The following is a 26,384-nucleotide window of genomic DNA, read 5'->3' on the forward strand; positions in this document are numbered from 1 at the left end:
GTGGTTATAGCAGTGTGTTGAATCAGGATCCTGGATATTTAACCTTTTTATATTCCTACTTCTCTTCTTAAGGACGAGGGTGATAAATTCAACTCCTGTTGGTTTTTCTTTTTCCTGAGCTAGAAATCTTAATGCAGTCCTTTCATATCAGTTTAGCTAGCTTCAGTGTTCTTTATGTCATAATTACAAAATAGATGTCAAGATTGCAAATTACAAGTATATTCATGTGTCTCTCATGACAATTATTAATTGCTATTATCAATCCAGTTGAAGCGTGTCCGAGAAGCTGAGAAACAATGTAAACCTCTTCTGGAAAAGAACAAGTGCCTCACGAAGAGAAATGATGAACTTATGCAGTCTTTGCAGCGCATGGAAGATAAACTCAAAGCAGTCACTAAAGAAAATATAGAAATGGTTGGTACTGAAGAACAGAATGAGGATTACTGGATGATCTATGTGTTGGTAGCCACATCTGCATAGTGCATGATGTATATAAATACAGAATATGCGTTGTATGTAATGTGTAATACTGTTGCTAAGATCCAGCCATGGTTTGGTCTGCATTATTCTAGATATACATACCATAACGTTGTGTATTATGTATACATGGGCAGTATACTTACATGAATGCATAATCACAGTCTTTAGTTCTATTCTCAAAGTTAGAACAGACTTTCAAGTGTCTGAAAAAAAAGAAAGAGGAAAAACTGTTATATCATTGAGGCATGTCCTACTGTGCTATTTTTCATCTGGAACTCAAAAAGGAAGCTGTTAAGAGTGATGTTTCCAGCCAGAATGATGTTCTTGCATCATGTACACTTTCTTTTTAGAGCTGATGATGACAAAGTAAACTTCTGGTATGGCGCTAAGCACATAGAATCTTTCCATAAAACATATGCATGGTAGGGGGGTATGGGAAAGGGAGAATGGTGGTGTTTAAATTTGGTTAGGGCTGTACCTATACATTTCCCATGTCAGGACCATATGAAGTGGGGTCAAGCAGTTATGTCTGCATATCCTTCAGATGGGATTGCCTTGGTTATCAGTCTGCTTCCAGGCCCTATGTTCCTACACATGCACTGATGGTGCTTTGACATTTATGAAGAGGGAGGTGGATGTTGTGAGTTGCCAGATGTAAGTTGGCAGACTGGGACAACTTCCCTTGCTAAGAGTGTTCATGGGCCTTGCCCTGACTCGTAGTAGCCATTGTCCTGAGCAGGCTAAGTGCCCTGCAGTGGGAGCAGCTTTCCTGCTGATTAGGCAGAGATTATCGGATTCACTTTCCTGTCCCACAGAAAAAAGACTTCAGTGCTACATGGTTAATCCACTTAAAGACTAGGCAATTCACCTGTGCCTAGAAGACAGATAAATTTATTGCAGGTGTCTTGTGTCAGCATTATTCTTCCACAGCTGTGGTAATGCCGGTCACAGTCCCTTGGGATCTCCCACAGCAAAGAGAAGGGACGTGGGAATCTGCAGGCATTGGCATCAGAGGGCAGCACCCTTGGTGCATATCTGTGGACACAGTGTGTATGTGCTAAGGTAGCTCCCTAGCATCTGCTCATGACACTATGGATGCCCATATCATGAAAGTTAGCAAGCTGTGGGTGGCTAGAGTAATTCTCACAAGTTTTAGCCATCTTCTTTCCCACATATGCTCAGGAGCAGGCAGGATATTGACCTTTGGTTAAAGTGGATCTGTTACAACAGTTTTTGCCTTTACTCTTGGTGTGACTGGATGCATGTCTTTCACATGAGTAAAGCATGTCCATTGCCTCACTGTGTGTGGTCCTGCACTGAATATCAGTAAGGACATGGAGTCGTGAGAGGAGATGCTTTTGCCTACCCACTAAACAGGTTCAACTCTTGTTTGCCACATGTGGGGGCATCTTGATGAACGGCCAAGGAAGAGCTATTGTATGTGACCTTTAAGGGCTACAGAGGCTGTCCTGCCACATGGTAACTAAATAGATAAAGCTTTGTTGTTCTGGCTGAAGAACTCAGCCTTGTTGTGCTGCTTTATTGTTAAGAAGCGCTGATATGCGTTAATGAAAAAATGGTGTAGCTGAAACATAGTCAAAGGTCTGTATAGCTTAAATGAAAGGTGATACTCAGTTTTTAACTAAAAGGTGGTCTTTTAATTGCTGAATCTTACTTTCTCTCTTTTATTTTTTCTTCTTACCACAGAGAGAAAAAATAACATCACATCCTCCTTTAAAGAAGTTAAGATCTCTCAATGACCTGGATCAGGCTAATGAGGAACAAGAAACGGAATTTTTAAAGCTTCAGGTCATAGAACAGCAGAACATAATTGATGAGTTAACAAGGGTATGTCCAGAGCACAAGGAAATTAGGAATGATTGCTGTGTACAGTTTACCACTGATAGTATTTCTTCTTATAACTAGAGGTCTGAGCATTAATACCTTACTCGTTTTTAACATCTGCAGATGTTTAGCTGTAGGTGTGCATGTGTGCAGTTCACTGAATTTGTAGTGGAGCATCAGCCCTTACAACTCAAAGCATAACACTGTGAATTGAGCTCCAGGAAGAAATGCAGACTAAGAACTGTGGAGTTTGAGAAGGTACCTACATGTTCACAAGGCAGGGCTGTGCTGAGGATTTCTACCATTATAACGAAGTCATGCTTAAAAAGTTTCCTTAATAAGAGGCTGGCCCACCGTGCCATATCATGTGCTGGAAAAGCATGTACAGCTAGACAGTGAGTTTCCAGTTCCATCATTTAATGCTGACAATTTCTTTGTCAGCAGACTTTGCATTACGATACTGAGGAGAAGGAGAAAGGTTCCAAAACAGGCTGTTGTCTCTTCTGAGACATCATTGCTAGGAATGATGAGATCAACGCTTCCATCATTTAATGACTTTGAGACAGAGGCAGCGTTTCCTCATCAGGGAAGGCAGACATCCCTTTGAACAATGCCCAAGCCTATGCACCAGGCCTCCCAGTGATTTTAGAGGACTATCCATCCGTTCCTGTTGTTTGACAGCTACTCAAGGCGAATGCACGAGGGCCTTTTTCAGCTGACACACAGACAAACTTGGATATGAATCTTCCCTTCTACCTGGAATCAGATTCCTGTTTGAGCATATGGAGAGAGTCACTGGAAGTTCTATTATTTATTTCCTCTGTATATTTGGCCATCTAACAGCTGCAAAGAAGAGAAGAGAAGAGAGAGTAACTTTTTAATCTTACTTTCCAGGACAGGGAGAAACTCATTCGTCGGAGAAAGCATAAAAGGAGCTCAAAACCAATCAAGGTAAGATGAAAAATCATTTCTCGTTTATGCTGTTGGAGTAGGCTGTGTAGGAAAACACACTTCAGCAGTCTGATTAAAGAGAGCTTTGTGGATTATAACAATCTGGTTATAAGGACCAAATAGTATTTTCATCAGTAAATTTTATTTCTAAACCAGAGATTATAACACTGGAGAATATGACAATTGTCTTCACTTGACAACACAACGAGCAAAAATTAAAATATATGTAAAAGCTAATTGGCATCCTTGGTACGTGTTTTTTGTGTGATTCAAACTCCAGGTTTAGAAGGTTTTAACCTGTCAGCAAAGTGAAAGATGTTTCTAAGAAGTGCTTCTTAATTGCTCGTTGATCAGTTTGTCTTCAGAATTATCCATAAGCCAAGTATTTAAATGCTCAAATCTATACCCTGAAACCAAGCCTTCAGGGGCAAGCAACTGTGTCTTCACAGGACACATCTCACGGTTTTCATTTGATTTAGTTGGGCTACGATTGGCAATAGGGACGTGTCAGGCTGTGGAGCATGAGCAATTGCTTATAACATGTGCCAGTTACTGTAGTCCTGGAAAGATGCAATGAAAATTCCTTCACGTTAGTTTTGTATGAGCATAGCTTTCACTCCCATGGTCCAACAACAATATCAGCAAGAGAAGCACATAGACATTAAAAGTATCAGCAGTGCCTGTGAGAGGAGAAGGAGGGCCTATTCTACACGTGTTTCCAGCTCCTTGTGATGTTACGTTTGCACTCTAATCTGCGTGTTGATTGATGTCTTCTGAAGAGCTTTGTGGTTAACAAACAATTCTCCTGCCTTCCTGCAAGGGCAGAGACTTTTCCTCTGGCATATTGCTGCTCACATTATGTTTTCCAATTAGACTGAGACAGACCCTCAGAAAAATTGTTCAGCAAACTTATTCTCCACCAGTACAAGACCTGGTCTTGGGTTTCCTTTGTGTTTGTTTGAAGGTGGTAATTGCAGGGGTAGCCCACTATTCATTTTTCACACCTTATCTTTTAAGTAACTAGCAACTCCCTCATCTGCCCCTCTTCAGAACACATGCTACAAGTTTACGTGAAGGTTCAGAAATCATGTTATTCCTTCTATAGAGACATGTGGTGGATACAGTTTTTGGCTATGATGATGATTCTGTGGACTCTGAAACATCCTCTGTGGCCTCATATAGAACAGACAGGACACCAGCAACCCCAGATGATGATCTAGATGAGGTAAGATCTGACTCTTTCCACAGAAAAGTTACAAGTTTTTAAGAGATGATGACTTTCAAAACAAGTGGTCAGGCTCTCAAGAACATTGAAGTTTTTATAGTGCATACTGAGTGATAAGTACTTTTTAAATTTTACCTTAATTTTGGTTACTCATATACTGAAATGCTGAGAGTTCCTTCCACAATCTAGTCCTTAGAGTCTATAGCTATGACTATCCTGCAATTTAAGGTGTTTTTTTTTTCCTCTCCCCTTTCATGGAAACAAACCTTTCACATTTCTTTCAGCTTAAAGACATATCGAAGGGTTGTAGTGAATGGGATGACATCATACTGGTGACACCACACTAGTAGGGTTTTGCAGGGCTCCGTCTTAGGCCCTGTGCTCTTCAATTTCATGATAAATTACTTGGACATGGGATTGGAGGGGATACTGAGCAAGTTATCAGGTGACACAAAATAGGGAGGAGCTGTTGACTCCCTCGAAGGAAGGAAGGCCCTGCAGAGAGACCTTGGCAAATCAGAGGGCTGGGCCATCACCAGCCATGAAGATGAAGTTCAGCCACCAAGATGAAGTTTAACAAGGGCAAGTACCAGATTCTGCACCTGGGATCACAACCCTGAATCTACAGATGGGCTGGGGAATGAGATGCTGGAAAGCAGCACCTGGAAAGGGACCCGAGGCCTGACAGAAAGTTGAATATGAGTCAGCAGTGCCTGGCAGCCAGCGGGGGCCACCCATGTCCTCAAGGGCATCAGGCTCAGCATTGCCAGCCAGTCAACGGAGGGGATTGTCCTGCTCTGCTCTTCTCTGCTCTGCTCTGCAGTGGCCTCACCTTGAATGTTGTGTGCTCTTTTGGGTGCCACAATATAAGAAAAATATTAAATTGTTAGGGAGTGTTCAAGGGAGAGCAACAAAGATGGTGAAGGGCTTTGAGGGGAAGCTGTATGAGGAGCAACTGGGGTCACTTGGTCTATTCAGCCTGGAGAAGAGACTGAGAGGAGACCTCATTGCAGTCTACAACTTCCTCGTGAGGGGAGGACGAGGGACAGACACTGTCTTCTCTGTGGTGACCAGTGATAGGGCCCGAGGGAATGGCCTGAAGTTGTGTCAGGGGAGGTTTAGGTTAGATATTAGAAAAAGCTTCTTCACCCAGAGGATGGTTGGGCACTGGAACAGTCTCTTCAGGGAAGTGGTCACAGCACCAAGCTTGACAGAGTTCAAGAAGTGTGGACGATGGTGCAGTGACTCTTGGGGATGGTGCTTTGCAGGGCCAGGAGTTGGACTCGGTGATCCTTGTAGGTACCTTCCAACTCAGATGATACTGTGATATAAATACTGTATAATCTCCCCATTTTTTAAATTTCAGATCACAGCAAGGTCACTGTGATCCAAAAAGCTATTTGAATCAAGACCTGTAAAGCAACTACTGTGCTTAACAAATCACATTTGCATTCTTTGCTTTGACAGTGCTTTGTTCTCCATGGCTTAGACATGTCCCTTCTTATTCTTCAGGGTTTAGCAGCAGAAGAGTCAGAGCTGCGGTTTCGACAGCTGACAAAGGAGTACCAGGCCCTGCAGAGAGCGTATGCACTGCTGCAGGAACAGACAGGAGGGGTCATAGATGCTGAAAGAGAAGCCAGGGTCAGTATTTGTTGGAGAGTAACAGTATTCCATTGCTGTCAGGACAAGAAACCCCTCAAAGAGACATACACTGGAATGGAGCTACATACAGCATCCATAACACGAGAAATGTTTGTTCACTTGTTTATTGAGTACATTTTTAAAGAGAGTGACCATTAAGAATGGACACAATCACTCAGTTTACAGGAAGCTGTCCTCCATCTGAACCTGAAAACTGTGCAGTCAGGCAGGCATGCCAAAGCAGACAACTCTGCAGCCTGACACAGAATCAGAAGAGTTTTCTCATCATTTGCCTAGGTGTGATGGGATTGGGTTTTAAAGGCAAATGAAGGCCTGTGGGTTTTCACAGAGGCACACACTGCACCAACTTCAGGAACATCTGAATGTTTCTAACAGAGAAATGCAAATTACATTCAAATTTTGATGTGATGCAGGCTACAGTAAGCCTTCCAAGGCTTAAGATGTTGTCCTTCTAATAAAATTATAAAAATCATTCAGGCTGGAAGGCACCTCAGGCAGTGTCCAGCCCAAATTCCTGCTCAAAGCAGTCAGCTGTGAGATGCTATCCGTTTGTTTAGTACTTAGTTGAGTCAGCTCTTGAAGACCCCCATAGCAGTTAAAATTGCCTCTTCCCACTACCTGCTGCCACTCTGATCTACTAAGCACTTTTTTTGGTAATTTAGAGGTTGCCCCTTAATTAGGGTCTTTGAGTAGAGCACCCTGAACTTGTGATTTGGATTGCTCTGATGCAATCCATGGTGGAACAGGCTTGGGTGGGGAGCTGGGGCTGATCCACTGCTCTGTTCCCTTGTGCCAGTCTGAGGGGTGGCACAAAACATCACTGAGTCAGAATCTTTTTAATGGTTGCTCACTCAGTGGAAATGACAGCATGAACCCAGGCTCTTCTGGTTTTGGTCACATTGCTGGTTTTGTTACTCTTTAACGTGATGACTTCAACAGGCTCAAGAACAACTTCAAGCTGAAGTCCAGAGGTATAAAGCCAAAATAGAAGACCTGGAGAAAACTTTGGCTCAGAAAGGGCAGGTAAGTAATTATTGTGTGTTGTGTTTTTGCCTATTTTGTATCTTACCTGCTCTGCTTACAAAATACCTAGCACAATTTCAGTATAAACTTCCATGAGATGTAATGTTGCTAGTCAGTAAACAGGCAGATCCAGCAAGTTCAGAAGCCTTGGTACACCTTGGTAAACTTAAAATGTTGTTGTTCTGTAAAACAGAACAGAACAGCTTGTTCCTGTAGGATGTTAAAGCCTGAATATTGTGGCTCCAATTTTCAATAAATGTGCCCAGCCTCATGGCATTTGATTATTCTGTAATACTGCTGCTTCATTCAACAGGACTCACACTGGGTGGAAGACAAGCAGCTTTTCATTAAGAGGAACCAAGAGCTTTTAGACAAGGTACATTCCAAAGGTTTGCATATTCACTCTGAAGGGTTATCTGGGTCCTGTGAGACATCTTAAGGGTTTAGATTTTGCACAGCCTATGCTACCTCAACTGCTACTCACCAGATACTTCATGGTCCTTGTACAGTCACACAGGTCATGATTTCACGTATTTCTGTTAGATAGAGAAAACGGAAGCAGAAAACAACCGTCTGCAACAGGAGCTGCAGGATGCACGAGACCAGAACGAGCTGCTGGAGTTCCGCAACCTGGAGCTGGAGGTGATGGATGCGCTTCTTACAGTGGAGCTGGCAGAAAATTAAATGACTGCACTTGCACTGGACACCAGCTTTAATCAAGGGTTTGCATAAATGTTGTAGCAATAAAACAGAGTAACAAATCAGGCCCAGCATTTTTAATTGTGAGCTGAAGTATGTCAGCTCTCCCTGAGCCGGGTGCCCAGTGTACACAGGTAAGCTTAGCTGATTAACATGAGCGTGCCTGTGGGCATGATTTTTCTGGTACTTGGAGAAGCCTGTCTGCCCGTGTGCAAGTGCTGTGCCTTTTGTGGGCCCTGGACACATTCCCTGTGGAGCAGCTCTCCCATGGCCTGCAGTGGGTAGTCTCTCAGTGACACTGGACATTGATGCAGGAGCTTCAGAAGCCTCTGCAGGACCTCAAGCTCCAGACTGCCTCTAGTTACAGACTCTTCTTTGGAGTGCCAGCCAACCAAAACTTCACCTGCTCTCTTCCCCAGTACAAGCCGGTTTATTTTTCAGTTGTTCTTTTCAGTTGCTGTCCAAGACCAAATACATTTGCCACACAGAGCCTTTCCTGGGTCTCATAAATTAATGCTAAGACTTGCCCCTTATTCATAGAGCTGTCACACAGTTTTACTTGACAGCTGTGTTTCTATATGGCAGAGAGCTGAACCGATGAAGTGAATTACACATTCATAAACAAAAATGTGTGTGAAAGTGAAATTTAATATTCACTTCCATGCTTACCTGAATACCTGAAAGGAATGAGAAATAGCATCTTTAATTTTTTTTGTCTCTGATCCTTTAAAACTGGACAAATATTTGTAAATTTAAAGCAATAAGGGTGTATAAATAGCTAAGTTGATCAGTTTTTTGAACACATTGTTTTCCACAGATGTTAGAATGTACAGCATGCCAGGATGAGGAAAACATGTGATCTGAGTCTCCCTATAGTCTAAAGTCATACACATGTTTCTAAAGGGAGTATTTACAACAATGTGTAGTTGTTCAACACTTCATAAAGCAAATCACTTGAATCTTAGCTAGGTGATAGCCTTTCCACAGCCAATTTGCAATTTGACTTAATTTATCAAATAATCTCTTGTTAAACAGTTACCTTGCGTTTAGGATCCTGTCCCACTTGGCTCACTTTTTCAGACTAGGTCCAGATTAGGATTTTATTTCCTTTGCTTGTAAAATGAAGAGCTTGGCTTTGCAAGCCAAGCATGATATAAACTGCAGCTATGGCATTTTCTGTGTGCATCTTCTTCATTCTAATAGATTATCTAGCATCTTTTCAATTTATTTGCAGGAAAGAGAGAGACGGTCCCCACCATTTAATCTTCAGATTCACCCATTCTCAGATGGTGTGAGTGCTCTACAGATCTACTGCATGAAGGAAGGGGTTAAGGTAGGTCAGTTGTATAAAGCAGACTTTTCCCTACAGGAGTGATGGGTGCTGCCCATATAGTCCATTACAAATAACTCCACTAAACTTCAGGTATTTAAACTCAGTCCAACGCACGAATGTGGTGACGGACAAAGTTCAATTAGACTCAAAATTCTCACCATAATGATAAAATCTGGTTCAAAGGCAACTGAAATCAATGTTTGATGCATTTCCATAGGATAAAACAAAATGGCTGACTTCCATGTAGTTCACAGGATATCTGTCTATGATAAAAGGTGCATACCATGCCTTTACCTTACTCTCTTTTTGCAGGATGTCAGCATCCCAGACCTTATAAAGCAGTTAGACATCCTAGGTGATAATGGGGTAAGTTGAAATGGGAGATATTTTCTCTTTACAAGCTGCATTTTGTACAGTGCAGTAAGTGAAATGTATAATTATGATTGTTTTCTAAGATATTTGTTAAATTATGCATTTGTTATGTGTGGTTTAGCAGACTGGGAAGAATGCCCACTGCACCCCATTCATTCAAGAAAACACATGAATGAGTTTGGCAGTCTGAGTAAACCACTCTTCATCAGGACTAGGATTCTTTCTAACAGTTTCATAAATAGGCAAGAATTATCAAATTCCCTCTGGCTTTCTAAGAGGGCATAGCTGCCCATGTAAAAGAGATCCTGTATCTCTGGCCAACATTAGATATGTCTTTAAGAAGTTTATAAGAAATTAAAACAAAGGATAATTATTTCTATTCGTGTGCTGATGTAAATCAGCACTATTTTTACAAAAACTTTAATGGAAATTCAGCTTTGTAAAACTAGCATGATGATAAACAGATGGATATAATTTTAGTTTACATTTCTCTTAAGGTGTAATGGAATTAATGATACATTTAATCCATATCATGTAGAAAGGCAAAGTAGTGGTCTTCTTAATATGTTAACAGGCTCTGAATATTTCAGTGGAAACCGCATACTCAGTACTACAGGGATCCTCTGAAAACTGTGGACCTGGTTTATAGGCTGGATTATCTTTAGTCATGCAGGAAACAGCTGCCAATTTTCCTCTTTCCTGTCTTTCTCTTCACAGAATTTAAGGAATGAAGAACAAGTGGCCATAATTCAGGCTTCCACGGTATTGTCCTTGGCAGAAAAGGTAAATGATGTGCTAGCTTTTCTCACGGCACTCACTAAAGCCTCATCTAACATATTTTCTGCCCTGTTGTTGTCATCAATGTTGTTAAACTTTCTAGTGTTGGGAGTGATTCCCCAAATAAAATAAACTGTGCCAGCACAGTCCCAAACACCTTGCTGAAGCAGCAAAAATACCAAACTGAGCTAGCCCAATCTGTGCAGTAGAAAAAACTACAAATATAAAAATAACATGAAACAAAACTTGCAATTGAAAACTTAATGAGAAATCATCAGAAATTTAAGCTGTAATTAGATAAAGTTTGGGATTTACAGTCCTGATATTTCTAAAGCTTCCAAAGGGATCTGTATGCCAAAATTTCACTGAAAGTATGTGTCTACATTCCTTGTTTCAAAAATTAAGAAGAAAGTGGAGGTTGGTTAAAATTGCTTTCTAAGGCTCAACTGCAGCACACAGTTCTTTCAGCATGACAGCTTCCAAGAGCTCTGCTCAACAATGCCTCCTCTGCAAACAGAGCTGCCATAAAGCCAACAGAGCCATTTTTGAGATGCTATAGACCCACTGTGGGCCTTTATCCGTGGGATGAAATGAGTTCCTTCTCCATCCAACGATTTTTCATCTTGTAGTGACCCAGCAGTGGAAATCCTCTTGCTGCTTCCCTGCCAAGTGTTTCCTGCAGATATCACGGCTGCCTCTGTCACAGACAGCCTCAAAATGAGCCCAGCACTAGCAATAGGCTGCTAAAAACAGACTAACAAGATGCTGCAGATATCCCACTTGCCACTGCTTATGTGCTAGAAAACACAGCACGTTACAGGTCTCACTGTCTTCTTTCCAGTGGATCCAGCAGATTGAGGGAGCTGAAGCTGCTCTGCATCAGAAGATGATGGAACTGGAAAGTGATATGGTAAGAAAACTTTCCTTATTACACATTTTAGGGACACTGGTTGTGTCACACTTATTGATGTGCCAAAAAATAATTAAGGAAAGTCTATTGGCAAATGAACTATGCAGCATTTCTCTGATTATTGGTGAATCCATAAAATTGTTCCAGTTCACATACAACAGCAGAATAACAAAAACAGAAAAAGTGAAAATTTAAAAAATTCCTCTCTCTTCTATGAGGATGACTGTTTATTATTAAGTACAGAGGGTTCAAAGGTTTCTCAATAATTTTCAGAGATGCATGCATTATTTGTATCATAAGATTCACCAGCTCTTGTGTTGCATTTTATTCAGGACCAGCATGTGAGAAATTACTGAACTGAATAATAACACTGTTGGCTTTCATTACATACTAAGTAAAGTTAGTACCTTACCCTGTTCTTATTCTAGTTAATGGCAGTAGCCTCCAAGATGAACAAAGATAACTATAAGAAATAGACAGCTGTAGTGGCTTGTGTATTTTCCTGTGGTATGTCTGTACTTGAGTCTGTTCAGCTTAAGGTGGACTGATAAGTTAAAGCACAGCAGCTGCCCCCAAGGGATGTGAATGTCTAGTTAGTTCCTGCTTAGTTCAGTCTACTTTTACACCTCTTCCCAAACAAGAGAAGGCACAAAAAGAGTAATTCCTGATGCCAGAGGAAGTATCTTTAGAAAAATCACATGGAACGCCCTAAATTTCACTACTGAAATGCCAAGCAATACCACTGAAGCTAACAGAGAGGATGGATTTAGTTCCATGGAGATCAGATGTATTCATCTACAAGAGCAATCTACAGCTATTTGCTCTTCCTTCTTTTCTAGCTGAGTCAGAGATTAGTAACTGCCAAGCATCAGTGGAAAACCAGTCTCCTCATTCTGATGAATTAGATATCTGTAAGTGATTTGATAAAACTTCCTAAAGTATTTGGAGTAATTAATTTATTTCTCTGTCCAAATGATCCTTCATTCTAGGAGCAATTTTGCAAAATTAAAGGTTATTTGGAGGAAGAATTAGACTACAGGAAGCAAGCTCTTGACCAAGCATACATGGTATGTACAAAGGAAATTCTGCAGCACATAGTGGCCAACTCTGCAATAGCACACAGACTTGTTGAATCAGGAGGAGAGATTTTTGCTTTTTTGTTAGTATCGGGCTTTCTAAAATTTGTTATTTCCTCATTATTCTGATGTATTAGCATGCAATCTGCACAGCTTCAACACAATATATTGCCTTTTCATGTCATAAAAAGGCACATATCCTGAAGTCTGAATCTTGTCATTTTAAGGCAGATATTGCTCATTAATGTCAGCTTGTCCAGCTGGAGTTTTTTAGCACAATAGGTGGAACTTTTAGAATTGGTGAAATAATTTATGCTTCAGATATGAAAATTTTATCCAACTCTATGTCTGCAACTCCATAAAAAAGTGAAGGATTTCAGCGAAAATTAATATAAAACACTTAAAAAATAAAAGTTCCTAATTTTTTTTTTCAGAACATGGAATCATTTTCTGAGTTCAGTTTTTCACATTTTTGCACACTTGAGCACAGGGACTGCCTATCATGCAGAGTCCTGAGTCTGCCATCAATCCCCCAGTTCCCAATGTGGTTTAAACCATGTTTCATCTCTAATTGACTTTTGGTATTGCATCAACCAGAGGATCCAGGAGCTTGAAGCCACCTTGTACAATGCTTTGCAGCAAGAAACAGTGATAAAGTTTGGGGAACTACTCACTGAAAAACAACAGGAAGAGCTGAGGACAGCAGTAGAAAAGCTGAGACGTCAGATGCTGAGGAAAAGCAGAGAATATGATTGCCAGATTCTTCAGGAGAGGATGGAGCTGCTCCAGCAGGCTCATCAGGTAAGAAGAAGGAACCACACACGTGGTATCTACTCAGCCTTTCTGTGTAAGGACATAATCTGAGCTCAAATTGAGGCAAATCCAGACCATGAGGGAGCCTGGCATCTAGCTTTCTGTATTGTCTCATACTTTATCTTTTCTGTGCCTGCAAGCACATGTGATACTAGCTTGTGCAAGATTGTTTTGGCATATTTTGACTTCTAAAGTTCTAGCCTAAAGTTTTCGTCCAGAATTCTGTCTTTATGGTTCTAGCTTTGTAATAAAAATGGTCCTCCCTAGTTACTGGACTGGGCACAAGAGAAACAGAGTCAATATTGTATGGCACAGGGGAGCTGTCTGTTTTTCCAGATACTACATGTCCCTCTCAAGTGGGCATTTGTACTTTTCACTGCTGAGATAAAGTAGTGCATTTCACTTTCAAAGACTGATGTTTGCTGCTCTGCAAGCTGTGAGGTTCCAGAGCAAAATGGCAAACTGTCACAGCACATTGAATAAGGTGAAAGCTGCACCATGAAACAGATGTTTATAAGAATAAGAGAAGAAGCACATCCCCAGTGGTTAGGGGGGTTTGGTTCACAAGAAAACTCAGTTCTCACAGTCTTGCCCGATCCTGAGTTGGGCACTTGAGACTGGGTCCACCCTTACCTTTTGTTGCCAGGCCTTTGCTGCATAAGAAGCTTCTTGATTTTAAACATGACAGCTGCCCCGAGGGACACTGCCCTGAGAGACGCTGCCACAGCAGTTCTGGCTTCTCAGAATGACTCTGAGCCAGCCTCAGTTGCAGGCACGGTTGGAATCAGCTGAGAAGCAAAGGAAGGAGGAGGTAGCCAAGCAATAGGACAGGAGGAGACTGTGGGCAGAAACTGTTGCATGAGAGGTTCCACCTGAACATGAAAAAGAATTTCTTCATTGTGCGAGTTACCAAGCACTGAACAGATTATCCAGAGAGGGTGTGGAGTTTCCCTCCCTGGAGATATTCCAAGGCCATGTGGATGCAATCCTGTGCCATGTGCTCTAGGAATGACACTGTTGAGCAGGGAGGTGGGACCAAGTGAACTGCTGTGGTCCCTTCCAATCTGACTCATTCTGTGATGTTGTGGCTCCATAGAATTTGAAAGCTGCCATAAGCTAGTGATCTCATCTCCAGACATTGAGGAAGACAGTCACAGGTCACCTGTTCTCCAGATGCTAGGGCTTTCAGGCATCTCCTGCATTGCCTTTTTGGATTTCTGCTATTTGCTGGACAGCTGTTTTATGACCTGACTTAATTTTAAAAAGATACTGAGATTCAAGGCCTCATTTTTCGTACTTAGAAGTTCTGTTCTGGGGGATCTCTCCTCCCAAGCAGGCAAAAGTTTGTCATTCTACATAATTTTTCTTAAAGTACCTAGCTCAGCTAAAAATACACACCTTGTCTATAAGTTACACGTATGTCACTTACCACAGAATCAGTACATTCATAGTATTGTATACATTTGTCATTTTGGACCTAATAATAACACTTTAATCCTTTTTCAACACGTCAAACTGTGAGAAATCTTAATGAATCATGATAGAATTCTAAAGTTTGTAATCATGATCTTACACTTTTCAGCTGTTTAACACAGGATTAATAAATAGATAATGCAAAAACAGATCAATCATTGATACTAATTTCCAGCATTTAAGGATCCAGTTACATATATGCAGGATCATATTTTGAGCAGTTGCACACACATGGTAAAGCTGTGGTTTGGCAGGATGAGTGGATGGTGTCACAGTATGACACAAGATTATCCCTGCCACAGAAATGGATTTGTTGATTTCTAGGCTTTTGGCACTTGGAATATTAAGCTACTTGTTCAGTGGGACAGGTTTACCGAGAATTTAGTGTAGATGCTTTCTTTTCTGATTTCCAGAGGATCCGAGATTTAGAAGATAAAACTGACATCCAGAAGAGACAAATTAAGGATCTGGAGGAAAAGGTTAGTTCTGTTATGCTTCTGAAGCACACTGATGAACTTTGTTTTGAAAGCAGTGAACCAGTTCTCTTGAACTATATGACCTTTCTGTTCTGCTCAGTCAGCTGCACCTCTGTTGATGGTCCACTGTCCTTTCTTTTCAGTTTGTGTCAGCAGATACAGACTTTAATCTTAAAATCCGACATTACATTATTAAACGTGTAATGGTGTTTGATATGTGTGTATGTACCTATAAACATATATACACATGTACATTTATACTGATATATTTATATTTATATATTTGTATTTCCAGGCTATTTCTAGCATGGATTGCAGTCACTGGTTTTTTAGCATGCTTAAAAATACAACGGGTGCTATTTTTGATATCCAGCTTTATGACTTGTCAACCTATGGGGTATCATGATGTGACAGTTACACCTCAGGCTTTCAATATGGTGCCAATTGTAATCCATCACCAAAATTATTGGGATCTGTTTTCTAAGCCTGGGAAATGGTGTGGTACTTACAGAAGTAATGAGGGAAATAACAGTGTTTTCTGAATGAATAAATACTCTAATTGTTCGGCAGAGAGCAAAAATAATTCTGATGCTTACAATGCCATTACCTTTCATTTTTACCCCATCTTATTTTTCTTTTGCAGTTTCTATTTCTGTTCTTGTTCTTCTCTCTTGCCTTTATTCTTTGGCCTTGATGTCAATGTGCCTCTTGGAAAGGTAAGACTGTTTTATTTATTTCCTCAAAGCTAGCACTTCTTGCACAGAGCAGAGGATCACATCCTTGTATATTCTTGTGGATGTTTGGAGTCAGCAAATGCAGCAGGTTGTTGCCAATTTGTAATAGTTCACAGTAGGGGGTTGTCATACTGCTGAGTTGCTGCTGATATTGTGCTATTCATGCCTGTAAAAATAAAAGCTAACAAGGAATTTCACAGCAGCAAAAAACCAAGGGAATTGCAGGAGAAATTCAATGTTGATGTTTGCAAAGGGATACAGATGAAAAAAAGTTAAAATAACCTCAACTGTAAATGCACTCTGAACTAACACTCAGGAGGAAGATGAGGGTTTTAAAACAGGTAGAGCTCTCTGTCCAGCAGCAGGAAAAATACAAAAAAGGGCAAGGAATAACGATCAGCTGCTAAGTGACAGGAAGGGAGAGACAGAGAAATGGAAGGATTTTTCTGATTCAGAAAGTGACAGTGCTAAAAGGAGGTATTGGAGAAGTCTAAAAATTTGTCATAGAATGGATGGACAGACGGACAGCTGTCTAATACAGCTGTTCACTGTCTAATACAAACAATTACTATGTGATATGCTTAAAGTAAGCAAAAATTTATAGTTAAGGATACAGGTTTTAAAGAAGTCTGTCACAATATACTTAGCAGCTGAAAGTTCAGAGTTCAAAAAGTAATATGAAGATGGAGAAATAAATCAGAGAACTATAATGGTCCCATTTTTCTCTGTGGCTGGTCACTTCCAGAACAAGGATGCTGGGCTATGACAATTTTTCTTTTGATCCAGGATAACAGAAGGTAGCCTAGAAAACATGTTAGAGTCTCAAGAGCATGTAATGAGTATAATTTTCTGATTTGGCGACAGACCCATACCATTAAATTTCTCAGTCTCTCTTGGCTCTGGCTTCAGCTGTGTCAATGAATAATTCCTCTGCTCTACACTTAAGACAAGCTGAGATACAGTTGTGTGAAAGATGTTCTGCCATGCCCTTCCATTATTTGTACCAGCTTTGTTCCCAGATACAGTTCAAGATATTGATTATAATTAAGTGGCATGGGTCCAGTTTGGTGGGTTTTCCTTTTCCCTTTAAGGAAAAGCCCCTACTTTGTGCTTCATTTCAGCTAGATCAAAGCTTTCATTTGCAGTTTTGTGCTGATGCAGAGACAGAATTATCCACATCAACTGGAATCCACTGCATCCTTGTTTGGCCAGACGTCAAAATGAATGTTTCCATGGGCTGAGGCAGCAATACACATGGAGGTTGGCTTGAATGGGTAACAGCCCATAGAAAAGAATTAGGAGAAATGTGGACAAGATCAGTGTTATTTACAGCTCTTGCAAAACAACAGTCAATATCATTATCAAGTTGCTGCTGTTTAAAACATATTGCCTTGATTCAGTGGTCTTGAAACACATTAAGTTACAACTGCATACTTAATTATGTTCCTACTGCAGGATTTCTGAGAACCATGGTACAGGATGGTATGGCTATGAGATGTTTTAAGTGGCTATGACTGGTGGAAGTTTGATTTTATAGTTTCTTGCTTATTAATAATGGAGAAAAAAAATCAGAAATTCTTCTGAAACAACCAAATCACGGACAGAATAATTTCAAGAAGCCAAGATTTTCACAGTACACAGTAGTAGTAAATAACTTTATATGACTGTGTCTTTTGCTGAACCACAGAATCCATGAATGCAGAACAAGCAGTTAACCTAGAGGGAGATTCCAAATAAAAAGAATTCTTGGATTTAAGGTGCACCTTGAAAAATCACAGGAACTGGTAGTGACATTTGCAAGAACCTGTCTGCATTATTTTTTCTATTTCCTTGTACTGTCGTTCTTTTTCAGTTCCTCTCACAACTAGAATAATGTCCTTGTGCAGCATCTGAGAATAAGTTGTGCAATGAGAGGTTGAGAGTTTTCTGTATATATAGTTTGCACCTACATTTTCCACCAGTGTGGGTGTGGCTTGGTTTTCTAGTGAGTATTTGCCTCTTCTAGTATAGCAACAGAATTGGTGAGAAGCTTATATGTCCTAGTTTTACCAGTACCAATCTCCAAATACCATTGGCTGATAACACGTCCTTTTGGCCTAAATTGAGGGCAGGTATTGGCTGGTTAGATAAACTAATAAGATGCTTAAGGTCAGAACTCAGTATTTTTCCTAAGTTCTAGGAGGTTTGCTGTTTTTCACTTGGAGTCATCCTGCCTCTGTGGGCTGCTGGGTCCTGCTCAGCTCTCGCTCTCCAGTGAGCTGATGCAAACCTTGCTGTCCTGTTCCTTGAACAGGACTAATAGTCAAAACAACAAAAACATTTCTGTGCTGTCTTTAGGGCTGACACGACTGTCGCAGCTGCATAATTCACTGATGTCATTGCAGGGGAATTTACATGGATCCCTTAGGGACTGTGTCAAGACTTCACTTCCCTCCCCACCCCTCTTTTTTTACATAACATCTAAGGTTTAGCAGGTGTAAATCCCTTTGGGATCACTTTGTTGAGCCCAGGAAGGCTGCTCTAGATGAGTTTCACTCGTTGAATTCACTGTTGCTCCATAATGGCTGGTCCCTGGAGCACACAGGGGTCCAGTTCCCCATAGAGAGGATAAGCATCAGCAGGAGCTGAAATGTGATTTACAGCCCCAGAAAGCCTGCTAGGCAGTTGTGGCACTCGTGGGACCACTCAGGAGATAAAGGATTCTTTTGCCTTTCCCATTCTCTTTTTGCATATTTGGCTTTATGAACATCAGATAGGGATCAGCAAGACAGATTACAGTGAGCTGAGTGACAGAAGAAGGAGCCATGACAGTTGTGGAGATAAAATGATTTAGAGAATCGACACTGACTATGAAAGTGGAAAAATCTTACGGGTGAGGTGTGTGTGGGGGATATATAAACTCAATGCTTTTCCAGAGGATCTGCACTGCTGTGAACTCCCTTGAACTGTAAAGACAGCTGCAGCAGGCCCAGCATCACAGCACGCATGATACCTGTAGAGTGTTTTACCAAGGCCAGTCACTCCACAGGTGCAAAGCATCAAGTCTTGTAGCAGTTCCTCAAAAACAAGGTAATGGTAAGCTCCTCATCCCCTGCCTTCACCCCTGCATTTTCCTCTATAGGATCCTTTCCCCTCAATACCTGAGGGGAAATCTCCAGACACAAGCAATTTGGGAATGGTGTTGGCAAGATGGAGAGGGATTTTAGCAAAGTCATATTTTCTGAGGCTGGAATACATGGAATTGGAGAGAATAAATAACATTGATTTGTGTTGCCCATTTGCATTAAAAAACACCTGCCTACCCAGGTGATTTAATTTTAATTCAGCAAAGGTGAGCATGGCATGGGGAGTGTGCCATCAGCATTTCTTCTTACAGCTATTGAGCTATATATATTGTGATACATATGTAATATACTGTAATATCGCAAAATGGCTTTACTTCCACTGGATGCAAGTGAACTGTCTTAGCCTTATCATAGGGGACTTCAAACAAATCAGATCCCTGATAAAACAAAACAAAACAAAAAGCCCAGCTCATTCTAGGGAGCCACTTGATGGTGAAAAGTCTTTGGTTTTGTTCATGCCTTGGTGCAGTTTATCCTTTACTGATTTTTTTAACCAGCAGAGAGAAACCCATAGTATGGTCACAGATGATACTTTCTGGTTTTTTTCTCACCCAGACTGAACACAGGACTTACTGTTGTACTGAAATAACAAAGGACAAGAATGTGCAAATAAAGGAAACCATGTGCAGCAGATACAGTATCCAGACCAGAAGCTCTCTTATTCCTGTTTATGTGGGATTTTCCTATCTGCAGTTTCTCTGTGCTTGTGAACATAAGTATTCACTTATTTGTGATCACATAAGGAAGTGTAGTCTGCGTGGATTTTGCACCCAGTGAATTTTACTATGTAGGCTTGACTGCTGAGATAACAAAGACAAAATATGCCCTTTTTTTTTCCTGGTCTCAAACCTGAGAACCAGTTCTTTTCCATAGGTAGGGTAGGCTTTCTCAGAACAGCAGCAGTTTCTGTTTGACTCAGTGCTGCATTAGCTAAAATTCCAGGCTTGCTCTGATACCCCAAGGGTATTGCCTGCTGCCACGGCTATTGTTACGGATGAATTTTAGGCAGCTTTGGTTCAAGAGTCATGGGAACTTGTGCATACTACTTATGTGATGATGCCCATGGGGACTTTTATGCACTACAGTGTGGCACTTTGTGGGGTTTAAATGGACAAGCTTAGCAAAATACACAGAATTTTCACAAAAGCTTTTCATACAGACAAAACCAGTTTCACACTGATAGCTATAAGAACTGACCTTTTCAGCTTCCTGAAAGATTGATAGATTGTAACTTGGCAAAGCTGGGATAGGTAGATAGAGGAATTTACAAAACTTGCACTTTATCTGATAATCTGATACAGATGTTATTATTTTTTTTTTAACTTTTAGAGTGCCCGACCACACCGAGAAGTTGTTATAAAGGCAAATGCTTCCACCCCTCGATGAAGAGAATATTGTTTACATCTATTTTCAAAAGTATAAAAATTAACAACCTGTAGCTAAGACTGCAACCACCTTGTATTTTAAAGCCATCACTCAAAATTTGTTACCTGACAGTTCCTGTCTAAAGCTATGATATATGCTGCATCTAATGAAATCCTGTATGTTGAAATTACAAAAGGGGAAGAAAAATAAACTGACAACCTACATCACCTAGGAAGAACTTAAAGGGAAGGAACCACTTTCAGCTGATCAAGTCAGTGTGTCTTGGGCATGGAACCAAAGTTACAATAGAAAAATCTATTCCTGCTGTGCAGGGCAATCATTTAAATGTCACCCTGTCATCTGACAAATGGATCAAAAATGGACAGCTCAGAGTAGGAGAAACTCAAGAGATTCTGACAACAAAGTGCTTGATTTGAAGTGTGTGGCTTTCTTGCTGCAGGGACTCCTGCTCTCCCTCTTTGGTTTTAACCTCAGGAACAAATGACAGCTGCAAAGTGGAAGGAAGAAAGAGGAAAAGAACAAACCAGTCTGGATTATTGCAGGATGGGCAGGACAGGTCATCATGTTTTGTGCTTGAGATTGTAAACAGCACCACCTGCCTTGGCCAAGGAATGGAAGAAGAGGGTGTCTGGCATAAGGAGGGTTTCCAGTGGAGTTGAAGCCTTACCTCTTTTCACCATCCCTCGATGAAGAACAGCCTGTCTATTATCAGATACTTTTCATACTCTTTAAAGACTGCCATTGAGATAATAATGACTATACTTGGTTTCACTGTAGAATAACCACTGAGGATCACTGAATTGGACCTACAGAATAGCTTCCGTGAAAGAAAAAAAAGTGTTGGGAGTACAGGGCAGAGAGGAAAGCTAATTCCCTTTATCCATGTGACATGATTCACAAAGCATCAGCTTCCAGCTGTTTTGTCCCAGCTTGGAAAAAATGTTTTGGTTCAGCTTGCCAACTGACTTTGTTAGTTGGCTTCCTAATTAATGATACATAGACCAAAAATGGGGAAAAACTTTGTGAACACAACCTTATTACAAACAAGAAATATCGCTAGTCTCTTTAGATTTTTCCACAGTTAAGAGTAACGAAAAGTAGTTTTCATTTCAAAGCATTACTTACCTCTGTGATCACAAAGCCTGGAACGCAGCCGTGGTGCCTCCCTGAGGTCATAGGTCCATGCACCCCAGTCCTCTTTCAGAAATGTCCCTGAGGAGCATAATGCCTGCAGCAATCACCGTGAGGGTCCTGTGCTGAAGGGAAGCAGTGCAGCAGCTGCACCCACCTTCCCTTTCTCACTGATGGGCTGACAGTGCACTTCTCAGTGCCTCTGGTTTCATTTCCCAGGAAATGGAGTCCTGCCTGTTCAGACTTGGGGGTCCTGTGGCAAGGCTCTGTCTTCTGTGATGGAGCCTTAATTTTAACTGGAAGAAATGGATTTCTGTACTACAAACTAGAAAATTAAGGGCCAGAATACAGCTTATGCATTACTTACACCTTCAAAGCAGGGATCACGTGTACCGACATCTTACGCACATCAGAAGCTTTTAAAAGTGTTTTTCAAAGAGCTTCTCCTTTGGTTGACTGTTTACTTTTACAGATGAAGCAGCTGAGGCACAAAGCAGTGAGGTCACTTGCCAGAGCAATTCAGCACATAGGAAGGAGGAAGTTCCTCTAGCATCATGGATGCTTGCCCCTCACGGATACCTTTTTTTTTTTTGCCAGAATAGCTTTTAATCAGTAATATCCATTTGCCCAGCTGCATTGCAATTCTAGGCCCAGTTTCTCCACAAAGACTGCTGACATCCTTATTTTTTTGAGTGCCAGAAGATAGTGTTAAGCCTTCTATGGAAGATTAGAAGTTATTAGCAAGTGTTTTTTTTAATCCTGCTCCTTAAAAATAATTTAAATTATAGAATGACCACATCTTCTTGAAACACTGGTTCAACCAAGGGGTTTACTGAGTTCTGGCACCAAGCTGTTTGTTTCCTGGTTCATTTTTTAAAGAAATGTTCTTGTAGGTAGATGCGTTATGTGACTGCAGGCACACTGCATGCTTTTTGTTCAAATTCCTTTTCCCTTGCAGAACACTCTGTGGATAAGGTTGACCCAAATGTACGTGTTCTTTCCACAAGCTAGCAGTTCAGTCCTGAAGCTCTGGAGTCAGGCCCTAGATGAGTGGTCCCACACTGGGACAGCTGGAGATCACTGGGAAGCTTAACAACAGCTTGTTAGCTACAAAGAAGGGGCTTTCTCTCTGCTTATTCCTTCTTCCCACCTCACTCTTTTCACCCCTGTTGCAGCATCAGGTAACGTCACACCTTCAGGCTGCTTTCCTCAGTGTTAGGGCTGGCAGTTAAAGCACAGAGTTCTTGCAGAAGAATGAGCAGCACTTCGTTTCAGTGATGGTTCAGTAACTTCCACTGCTGGTTTGGTTTAAAAAAAAAACCCTAGAAACATTTATTCCACGCAATCGTACAGAAGGTTTATGGCACAGATAGAAATACACAGTTTTACAACGTACCTGACTGGTCTTGTGGCAGGCTTCATCATTTAGACTCCCTGAGCCATGTTACGATTATTTAATTTCTCTTTTTTATCTAATTTGCCCTCCCTTACTCCTGTGTGTATACATATGCGTGCAGGTATTGCATTCCCAAGGGCTCAGGGTAGGATGGAGGCTGGTAGTCTGACCACAGCAGACCTGAGTCTGCAAACTTTTCAAAGATAATTCTTCCGTCCAGGGAGCTGAACCACCACCACTTTACTCTCCTTGCAGCCTAACACATGCCATGCCTAAAACACACTTGCTGATATGAGTTAATATGAACTTTCTGCTATCAGAATGATCAAATAGATCAAAATGAGTTTCATGTCTGTGTGTGTATATATATATATATACACATGTATGTATATGTACATCATGTCTGTGTGTGTGTATATATATATATATACATGTATGTATATGTATATGTACATATATATACATATATATGCATATATTTACCTATTCTGTATTGTATATAGACATTATTGCTATAGCTTACGAAAGTATACTTCAATCTAGGCATGGGGAACTGAATCAAGATTGTTTAGCTGCCACAGCTGGTACACTCCTCCAGGTTTTCACATCTCATGGGCAACTATTTTTTTGATTCTTCTTTCTGGACCCTTCTCTGTCCTTGGACTGTTAATCTTGGGCTTTCTGCTGTTCCTGACGTTCATTGGAGCAAAGGGTTGAAAATCTTCCCTCAGATTAGTCACCAACCTCCCTTCCCCAAAACCAAAAAGAAAAATAAAAATCAATTCAGTGCAGCGTTTGAGGACAGCAAATACAGCCCTGGATCTCTCCCGTGCACCCCTTTGAGGCTGTTCAGGAGTAGCAGCACTCCAGGCTACCCATGCCACCAAAGCAGGAGGTGAGCCGCAGAAGGTAGTAGAAATCACCATGACCACAATTTGTCTTGCTGCTTTTTTTTTTTTTTCCAATGACCAGGTTGGGAGATTTTGAAGACTATTTTTGAATTTAAGCACTTCAGATGAGGGCCTGGTTACATGAGATGAAGTCAGGAAATTGGAGTTGCAGTAAGGAAATGGCACTTCTTGCAGTGTTACCAGCCTGGCTCACAGCTCCATCCTCTTACTGGCATGCCTGGAGGACAATGGAGAATTTTTTCAACTTCCAACTCCCTACCATCATCTCAATAGGAAACATTCTCTGAAACCCAGAGTTTTCAGTTCTTTGGCATCCCATGAGGGACTGCCCAGGCCAGGCTCTCCTGACATGAGCAGGGCTCAGAGAACAAACACACTGCTGCTGGTGATCCAAAGGGTTTTCTCTTCCCCTGCCCTCTCTCACATCAGCACCTCTGTGGTTTTATATATACTTTTTGTTCTAGATTTTTTTGGTGTCTATTCCAGAACAAAATTGTAAATGACTTGGCAGAATGACCCTTTGATAAACACTGGACATGTACCTGTACTATATGTATTAATGTGTAGGAGAGAATCCTTATTGTATGTAAAGTTTTATGAATGGTTATTTTTTAATTTATGTATTTAATATAGGATTCAATGACCTCTGGTGTTTTAGTTTGTATAAAAAAATAAAAAACCCCATTTTTTAGAAAAAATACCACTGTACATTCACGGAAATATTCAGCATGTCTGGTGTCTCTTCAGAGGAATGCCGGTCAAGCTGAGCCAGGGAGGTATGCTGGGGCGCGGGGGGCTGTGATACAGCAAGGGGTGGGGAGCACACCGATTAAAGAGTGAGCAAGCTCCTGGCGCGATCACTAGGCAAACGAAGGGCAGGTAGCGGTCTCAGCGGGGGCCAAGGGTGAATTTACTGCTGTTTCTGCCTGTGCAGAAACCAAAACAAAACAGCAAACTTCTGCCTGTCTGGAGTCCACGGCGTACGCTCTGAGAGCTCTTGAAGGCTCTTACCGCAGTTTGAAATTAAAAAAACACCGCTCGCTGCCTTCACCTGGGCCCGAGACTGAGGCGGGGCCGGGGCTGAGGCGGGGCCGGGGCCGGGGCTGAGGCGGGGCCGGGGCCGGGGCTGAGGCGGGGCCGGGGCCGGGGCCGGGGCCGGGGCTGAGGCGGGGCCGGGGCTGAGGCGGGGCCGGGGCCGGGGCCGGGGCCGGGGCTGAGGCGGGGCCGGGGTCGGGGCTGAGGCGGGGCCGGGGCCGGGGCCGGGGCTGAGGCGGGGCCGGGGTCGGGGCTGAGGCGGGGCCGGGGTCGGGGCTGAGGCGGGGCCGGGGCCGGGGCCGGGGCTGAGGCGGGGCCGGGGTCGGGGCTGAGGCGGGGCCGGGGTCGGGGCTGAGGCGGGGCCGGGGCTGAGGCGGGGCCGGGGCTGAGGCGGGGCCGGGGTCGGGGCTGAGGCGGGGCCGGGGCTGAGGCGGGGCCGGGGCCGGGGCCGGGGCTGAGGCGGGGTCGGGGCTGAGGCGGGGTCGGGGCTGAGGCGGGGCCGGGGCTGAGGCGGGGCCGGGGTCGGGGCTGAGGCGGGGCCGGGGCTGAGGCGGGGCCGGGGCCGGGGTCGGGGCTGAGGCGGGGCCGGGGCTGAGGCGGGGCCGGGGCCGGGGTCGGGGCTGAGGCGGGGCCGGGGCCGGGGGCCGCTCTCCCCGCCTGCCGCCAGAGGGCAGGGCGGCGACACCGGGCCGGGCGCGGAAAGAGCGGCTTGGAAAAGTGTCGTTAGAAGCGCGGGGAAGTGACCGTAGCCCAGAGCCGTAACCGGCTACAGGGCCGCGGCTGGCTCCCGCTTCTGTTTCGCTGAGGGAGGCTGCGCCGCACCTTCGGCCCTTAGCAGGCTCAGACTCTGGAATCGCCTCCCTCCCCATCAATTTCTCTGCCTAAAATGAATTTAAAATCATAGAATCATTTCATTTTGAGGAGTGGGTCAGCAGCGCACAGCGGCGCTTCGTGGCTGTTGATGTCACAGAGACAAAATGCTCGGCACCTCCAGTCCGGGGGCACAGGGAGCTGCGTGCGCTGCCAAACAGCCCCTTGGGAAGAAAACTGTCAATAAAATCTTAGAAAGTAAATGGAAAGCATATTTGGAAATGCAAACTTGTAGCCAGGTATTTATACCTACCTCATCCTTTTTACACTCAAGAAATCTAAGCCAAGGAATATGAGGTTGTTACGGAATAGGCCATTAACGTATTCTTTACTAAAAAAATTCCAAACATTATCTTTCCCAGGATCCAGTCCCCAAGAACTGCAGTTCATATCTTTAAAGTACTCTAAGAAGACTGAAACACATTAAATTGTTCTGAAACACAGAAATTTGGATCTAGATTTAGTTCTCTACTATTAGAGAGTTCAAACGTCCATTTCCCTTGCACAATAATCTTCAAATAATGAGTGAAGCAAAGAACTTGAGCCAAGCAGTCTTGTTTCCTTTGACTGGAAAAAATTTGAAGGGGCATTTAATATTAAAATACACTAATTTAGAATTAAAGATAATAGATACGCAATATAAAATAGACGTGTGCTACAGGGCCTGTAGGATGAGCTCAG

General features: G+C 42.4%; 1 protein-coding gene across 3 annotated transcripts in view; it reads left to right on the forward strand.

Moving 5' to 3' along the window:
* The window catches only part of JAKMIP2 (janus kinase and microtubule interacting protein 2), a 36,211-nt gene extending 11,715 nt beyond the window's left edge, over positions 1 to 24,496 (forward strand). Inside the window, exons 6-23 of one of the 3 annotated variants that reach the window (XR_015807086.1) lie at positions 268 to 414; positions 2,188 to 2,328; positions 3,220 to 3,276; positions 4,382 to 4,501; positions 6,014 to 6,142; positions 7,103 to 7,186; positions 7,500 to 7,562; positions 7,730 to 7,828; positions 9,120 to 9,218; positions 9,531 to 9,584; positions 10,308 to 10,373; positions 11,209 to 11,277; positions 12,267 to 12,344; positions 12,951 to 13,154; positions 15,053 to 15,118; positions 15,759 to 15,831; positions 18,765 to 18,918; positions 20,304 to 24,496. Coding sequence is in view for 2 of the 3 variants with exons in the window: in XM_088174066.1 (XP_088030192.1) it covers positions 268 to 414; positions 2,188 to 2,328; positions 3,220 to 3,276; positions 4,382 to 4,501; positions 6,014 to 6,142; positions 7,103 to 7,186; positions 7,500 to 7,562; positions 7,730 to 7,828; positions 9,120 to 9,218; positions 9,531 to 9,584; positions 10,308 to 10,373; positions 11,209 to 11,277; positions 12,267 to 12,344; positions 12,951 to 13,154; positions 15,053 to 15,118; positions 15,759 to 15,809 (1,527 nt within the window). In the remaining variant the exon portion in view is untranslated. Of the gene's footprint in view, positions 1 to 267; positions 415 to 2,187; positions 2,329 to 3,219; positions 3,277 to 4,381; positions 4,502 to 6,013; positions 6,143 to 7,102; positions 7,187 to 7,499; positions 7,563 to 7,729; positions 7,829 to 9,119; positions 9,219 to 9,530; positions 9,585 to 10,307; positions 10,374 to 11,208; positions 11,278 to 12,266; positions 12,345 to 12,950; positions 13,155 to 15,052; positions 15,119 to 15,758; positions 15,832 to 18,764 lie in introns of all 3 variants that reach the window. The other 2 variants (XM_088174066.1, XM_014893326.2) reach the window with 2 other exon arrangements.
* The last annotated feature ends 1,888 nt before the right edge of the window (positions 24,497 to 26,384 follow it).

Source organism: Sturnus vulgaris, chromosome 15 (assembly GCF_052056855.1).
Source record: "Sturnus vulgaris isolate bStuVul1 chromosome 15, bStuVul1.hap1, whole genome shotgun sequence".
NCBI lineage: Eukaryota > Metazoa > Chordata > Aves > Passeriformes > Sturnidae > Sturnus > Sturnus vulgaris.